Below are 6,913 nucleotides of genomic sequence, written 5' to 3' on the forward strand. Positions count from 1 at the left end.
GTCTTACCAAGTGGTGTAACATTGGATTGTCCAATTACTCGTCCGGTGCTGGTTACACCTTCCACAGTTACATCATACGTCTGCCCTGGTCGAAGGTTGGTCAATGATGAGCTGTTGGTGGGGGATTGTACCAAAGCGGTGACGTTATCGAGTGTGTACAAGACATTGTATAAAGAAGCACCTAAAAACGTTATGGATGTTATCAACAAATTGTGAAATTCGCACCATCCGTCACCAACACGGATAAACCATGAAAAAGTTGACTTCCAATGTAACTCCATTTACGTAACGTTAAAAGTATACGTCAACAAGTGGAAAAAACGAATATGAATTCAAATACAATTCAGTACGTTCTTTTGCAACAATGCGAAGAAGACCATTACTGTATGATCTTACCAGGAACATTGCTCCAAGTGACGTTTGCAGTTGTCGACGTAATGAAGTCGAAAGTTAGCACGATAGTTTGATTGGCTATAAAACGAGAAAAAAACACCAATCATTAGTTTTGAAAGTGGGTCATATACCAAAATCGCAAAAAGTCTTTGCATATATTTGTTACCTGTTGGGAAAACACGAGGATCTGACTTTCCAATCAGTATGTTATCTTTGTCAAAGGCAAAGATAGTGACATTATATCGGGACCCTGGAATTAGTCCACTGATTGTTGTTTTGTTGTTGGTTGTGACGCTCTGAGTATTGGTACCATCTGGTCCATTGTAGACGATATTTGCAGTAACCGTTCCTAGTGTGGATTAAAGATAAGTTGAAACCTTGTTGGTCACAATGTTTTTTGCACAAAAATGAAATGCAAATCTAACCTGGGACATTGTTCCACTCGACATCTGCCGTCGAATCGGTCACGTTATTAACCATTACAGTGATCAAGTTATGGGACATGGCTGAAAAGGTACAAAATAAATTACTTCTGTCAATGCACACATTTTAGGCACAACAAAATTGCAATTTACTTAGAGGAGTGCGATTTGATCTTCCAATCAACTGCCCAGTGCTTGTGTGTGCAGTGACGATAATCTCATATGTCTGGCCTGGACTTTTTTCAACTAGAGTTACGTTATTTGTATCGGATGGTGTAATGACAGTAACGTTTCCGATAGTTGCTGACACGTTATACGTTGATGCTCCTGAGAATAAACTCATTTCTTTAAAAAATATCCAGACCAAAAGAATAAAAAACTTTCAAATATTCACAAAAATATTTGTTTTTCACGAATAATCTTTGCCTTACATTTTGTTTCGTTTTCACATAAACATTTGTAAGCAGAGACACAAATGTAATCTAGTATCATGTGAAAGATAAGTTACCTGGAACACTGGTCCATATTACATCTGCTATTGTTGAGGCCACGTATGTGAATTCAACAACGATGATTTGGATATCTGAACACAACATCATTGTTATAATAGCAGTTTATTAAAAAGAAATCTTATGCTAATAGAAGCGCACCAACTTTGATTAAAGATTCTTACCAGTTTTGAAGGGTGTTGGTTTAGATTTTGCAGTCACCACACCGTTCTGGTCATATCCCACAACAGTGACATTAAATTCTGAACCAGGAATCAACGGACCGATATTAAGCGAGCTAATGTTGTTCACACGATCAGTCTTGTTTGTTTCGGGACCAACATAGATTACATCAAAAGTAGTTGTGTCTGAAGACGAAAAAAAGTAATATGTGTTACGACGGTTTTATGAAGCTATTTGCTGCACAATTTGTTGTCGCATACAAACCTGGAAGGGGATTCCATTCAACATCAACAGTTGTGTCAGTAATGTTCGAAACCGATGTGTTCAACAAAGCTGGAAGCATGTCTATTGATAAAGAAATAGATGGATAACCTCTACTGCAGCAAAATGATTGTTCTAGCAAACAACAGTATGGTTTGTCTTACCAAGTGGTGTAACATTGGATTGTCCAATTACTCGTCCGGTGCTGGTTACACCTTCCACAGTTACATCATACGTCTGCCCTGGTCGAAGGTTGGTCAATGATGAGCTGTTGGTGGGGGATTGTACCAAAGCGGTGACGTTATCGAGTGTGTACAAGACATTGTATAAAGAAGCACCTAAAAACGTTATGGATGTTATCAACAAATTGTGAAATTCGCACCATCCGTCACCAACACGGATAAACCATGAAAAAGTTGACTTCCAATGTAACTCCATTTACGTAACGTTAAAAGTATACGTCAACAAGTGGAAAAAACGAATATGAATTCAAATACAATTCAGTACGTTCTTTTGCAACAATGCGAAGAAGACCATTACTGTATGATCTTACCAGGAACATTGCTCCAAGTGACGTTTGCAGTTGTCGACGTAATGAAGTCGAAAGTTAGCACGATAGTTTGATTGGCTATAAAACGAGAAAAAAACACCAATCATTAGTTTTGAAAGTGGGTCATATACCAAAATCGCAAAAAGTCTTTGCATATATTTGTTACCTGTTGGGAAAACACGAGGATCTGACTTTCCAATCAGTATGTTATCTTTGTCAAAGGCAAAGATAGTGACATTATATCGGGACCCTGGAATTAGTCCACTGATTGTTGTTTTGTTGTTGGTTGTGACGCTCTGAGTATTGGTACCATCTGGTCCATTGTAGACGATATTTGCAGTAACCGTTCCTAGTGTGGATTAAAGATAAGTTGAAACCTTGTTGGTCACAATGTTTTTTGCACAAAAATGAAATGCAAATCTAACCTGGGACATTGTTCCACTCGACATCTGCCGTCGAATCGGTCACGTTATTAACCATTACAGTGATCAAGTTATGGGACATGGCTGAAAAGGTACAAAATAAATTACTTCTGTCAATGCACACATTTTAGGCACAACAAAATTGCAATTTACTTAGAGGAGTGCGATTTGATCTTCCAATCAACTGCCCAGTGCTTGTGTGTGCAGTGACGATAATCTCATATGTCTGGCCTGGACTTTTTTCAACTAGAGTTACGTTATTTGTATCGGATGGTGTAATGACAGTAACGTTTCCGATAGTTGCTGACACGTTATACGTTGATGCTCCTGAGAATAAACTCATTTCTTTAAAAAATATCCAGACCAAAAGAATAAAAAACTTTCAAATATTCACAAAAATATTTGTTTTTCACGAATAATCTTTGCCTTACATTTTGTTTCGTTTTCACATAAACATTTGTAAGCAGAGACACAAATGTAATCTAGTATCATGTGAAAGATAAGTTACCTGGAACACTGGTCCATATTACATCTGCTATTGTTGAGGCCACGTATGTGAATTCAACAACGATGATTTGGATATCTGAACACAACATCATTGTTATAATAGCAGTTTATTAAAAAGAAATCTTATGCTAATAGAAGCGCACCAACTTTGATTAAAGATTCTTACCAGTTTTGAAGGGTGTTGGTTTAGATTTTGCAGTCACCACACCGTTCTGGTCATATCCCACAACAGTGACATTAAATTCTGAACCAGGAATCAACGGACCGATATTAAGCGAGCTAATGTTGTTCACACGATCAGTCTTGTTTGTTTCGGGACCAACATAGATTACATCAAAAGTAGTTGTGTCTGAAGACGAAAAAAAGTAATATGTGTTACGACGGTTTTATGAAGCTATTTGCTGCACAATTTGTTGTCGCATACAAACCTGGAAGGGGATTCCATTCAACATCAACAGTTGTGTCAGTAATGTTCGAAACCGATGTGTTCAACAAAGCTGGAAGCATGTCTATTGATAAAGAAATAGATGGATAACCTCTACTGCAGCAAAATGATTGTTCTAGCAAACAACAGTATGGTTTGTCTTACCAAGTGGTGTAACATTGGATTGTCCAATTACTCGTCCGGTGCTGGTTACACCTTCCACAGTTACATCATACGTCTGCCCTGGTCGAAGGTTGGCCAATGATGAGCTGTTGGTGGGGGATTGTACCAAAGCGGTGACGTTATCGAGTGTGTACAAGACATTGTATAAAGAAACACCTAAAAACGTTATGGATGTTATCAACAAATTGTGAAATTCGCACCATCCGTCACCAACACGGATAAACCATGAAAAAGTTGACTTCCAATGTAACTCCATTTACGTAACGTTAAAAGCATACGTCAACAAGTGGAAAAAACGAATATGAATTCAAATACAATTCAGTACGTTCTTTTGCAACAATGCGAACAAGACCATTACTGTATGGTCTTACCAGGAACATTGCTCCAAGTGACGTTTGCAGTTGTCGACGTAATGAAGTCGAAAGTTAGCACGATAGTTTGATTGGCTATAAAACGAGAAAAAAAACACCAATCATTAGTTTTGAAAGTGGGTCATATACCAAATCGCAAAAAGTCTTTGCATATATTTGTTACCTGTTGGGAAAACACGAGGATCTGACTTTCCAATCAGTATGTTATCTTTGTCAAAGGCAAAGATAGTGACATTATATCGGGACCCTGGAATTAGTCCACTGATTGTTGTTTTGTTGTTGGTTGTGACGCTCTGAGTATTGGTACCATCTGGTCCATTGTAGACGATATTTGCAGTAACCGTTCCTAGTGTGGATTAAAGATAAGTTGAAACCTTGTTGGTCACAATGTTTTTTGCACAAAAATGAAATGCAAATCTAACCTGGGACATTGTTCCACTCGACATCTGCCGTCGAATCGGTCACGTTATTAACCATTACAGTGATCAAGTTATGGGACATGACTGAAAAGGCACAAAATAAATTACTTCTGTCAATGCACATATTTTAAACACAACAAAATTGCAATTTACTTAGAGGAGTGCGATTTGATCTTCCAATCAACTGCCCAGTGCTTGTGTGTGCAGTGACGATAATCTCATATGTCTGGCCTGGACTTTTTTCAACTAGAGTTACGTTATTTGTATCTGATGGTGTAATGACAGTAACGTTTCCGATAGTTGCTGACACGTTATACGTTGATGCTCCTGAGAATAAACTCATTTCTTTAAAAAATATCCAGACCAAAAGAATAAAAAACTTTCAAATATTCACAAAAATATTTGTTTTTTACGAATAATCTTTGCCTTACATTTTGTTTCGTTTTCAAATAAACATTTGTAAGCAGAGACACAAATGTAATCTAGTATCATGTGAAAGATAAGTTACCTGGAACACTGGTCCATATTACATCTGCTATTGTTGAGGCCACGTATGTGAATTCAACAACGATGATTTGGATATCTGAACACAACATCATTGTTATAATAGCAGTTTATTAAAAAGAAATCTTATGCTAATAGAAGCGCACCAACTTTGATTAAAGATTCTTACCAGTTTTGAAGGGTGTTGGTTTAGATTTTGCAGTCACCACACCGTTCTGGTCATATCCCACAACAGTGACATTAAATTCTGAACCAGGAATCAACGGACCGATATTAAGCGAGCTAATGTTGTTCACACGATCAGTCTTGTTTGTTTCGGGACCAACATAGATTACATCAAAAGTAGTTGTGTCTGAAGACGAAAAAAAGTAATATGTGTTACGACGGTTTTATGAAGCTATTTGCTGCACAATTTGTTGTCGCATACAAACCTGGAAGGGGATTCCATTCAACATCAACAGTTGTGTCAGTAATGTTCGAAACCGATGTGTTCAACAAAGCTGGAAGCATGTCTATTGATAAAGAAATAGATGGATAACCTCTACTGCAGCAAAATGATTGTTCTAGCAAACAACAGTATGGTTTGTCTTACCAAGTGGTGTAACATTGGATTGTCCAATTACTCGTCCGGTGCTGGTTACACCTTCCACAGTTACATCATACGTCTGCCCTGGTCGAAGGTTGGTCAATGATGAGCTGTTGGTGGGGGATTGTACCAAAGCGGTGACGTTATCGAGTGTGTACAAGACATTGTATAAAGAAGCACCTAAAAACGTTATGGATGTTATCAACAAATTGTGAAATTCGCACCATCCGTCACCAACACGTATAAACCATGAAAAAGTTGACTTCCAATGTAACTCCATTTACGTAACGTTAAAAGCATACGTCAACAAGTGGAAAAAACGAATATGAATTCAAATACAATTCAGTACGTTCTTTTGCAACAATGCGAAGAAGACCATTACTGTATGATCTTACCAGGAACATTGCTCCAAGTGACGTTTGCAGTTGTCGACGTAATGAAGTCGAAAGTTAGCACGATAGTTTGATTGGCTATAAAACGAGAAAAAAACACCAATCATTAGTTTTGAAAGTGGGTCATATACCAAAATCGCAAAAAGTCTTTGCATATATTTGTTACCTGTTGGGAAAACACGAGGATCTGACTTTCCAATCAGTATGTTATCTTTGTCAAAGGCAAAGATAGTGACATTATATCGGGACCCTGGAATTAGTCCACTGATTGTTGTTTTGTTGTTGGTTGTGACGCTCTGAGTATTGGTACCATCTGGTCCATTGTAGACGATATTTGCAGTAACCGTTCCTAGTGTGGATTAAAGATAAGTTGAAACCTTGTTGGTCACAATGTTTTTTGCACAAAAATGAAATGCAAATCTAACCTGGGACATTGTTCCACTCGACATCTGCCGTCGAATCGGTCACGTTATTAACCATTACAGTGATCAAGTTATGGGACATGGCTGAAAAGGTACAAACTAAATTACTTCTGTCAATGCACACATTTTAGGCACAACAAAATTGCAATTTACTTAGAGGAGTGCGATTTGATCTTCCAATCAACTGCCCAGTGCTTGTGTGTGCAGTGACGATAATCTCATATGTCTGGCCTGGACTTTTTTCAACTAGAGTTACGTTATTTGTATCGGATGGTGTAATGACAGTAACGTTTCCGATAGTTGCTGACACGTTATACGTTGATGCTCCTGAGAATAAACTCATTTCTTTAAAAAATATCCAGACCAAAAGAATAAAAAACTTTCAA

The 6,913-nt window shown here is 37.8% G+C and overlaps 1 protein-coding gene across 1 annotated transcript; it reads right to left on the reverse strand.

Moving 5' to 3' along the window:
- Nucleotides 1-3,207: 3,207 nt before the first annotated feature.
- Nucleotides 3,208-6,539, reverse strand: LOC145208093 (tenascin-N-like). The gene is made up of 15 exons (XM_080078873.1): nt 6,531-6,539; nt 6,272-6,401; nt 6,109-6,183; nt 5,720-5,893; nt 5,559-5,639; nt 5,297-5,479; nt 5,132-5,206; nt 4,777-4,950; nt 4,627-4,707; nt 4,368-4,550; nt 4,205-4,279; nt 3,816-3,989; nt 3,655-3,735; nt 3,393-3,575; nt 3,208-3,302 (listed from the first exon to the last, which is right to left on the reverse strand). The coding sequence occupies exons 1-15, from the start codon at nt 6,537-6,539 to the stop codon at nt 3,208-3,210; spliced, it is 1,773 nt and encodes a 590-aa protein (XP_079934999.1).
- Nucleotides 6,540-6,913: the final 374 nt, after the last annotated feature.

The sequence above is a fragment of the Phallusia mammillata genome, unplaced genomic scaffold (genome assembly GCF_965637545.1).
Source record: "Phallusia mammillata unplaced genomic scaffold, kaPhaMamm4.hap1.1 HAP1_SCAFFOLD_206, whole genome shotgun sequence".
NCBI classification, from domain to species: domain Eukaryota; kingdom Metazoa; phylum Chordata; class Ascidiacea; order Phlebobranchia; family Ascidiidae; genus Phallusia; species Phallusia mammillata.

Bases quoted from the DNA above. Each gene is read 5' to 3' on its own strand.
- LOC145208093 (XM_080078873.1), bottom strand. The intron at 6,184-6,271 runs GTAACAAATATA...CTCGTTTTATAG, and splicing joins TCCTCGTGTTTTCCCAACAG to CCAATCAAACTATCGTGCTA. The intron at 5,480-5,558 runs GTTTGTATGCGA...TTTCGTCTTCAG, and splicing joins TGAATGGAATCCCCTTCCAG to ACACAACTACTTTTGATGTA.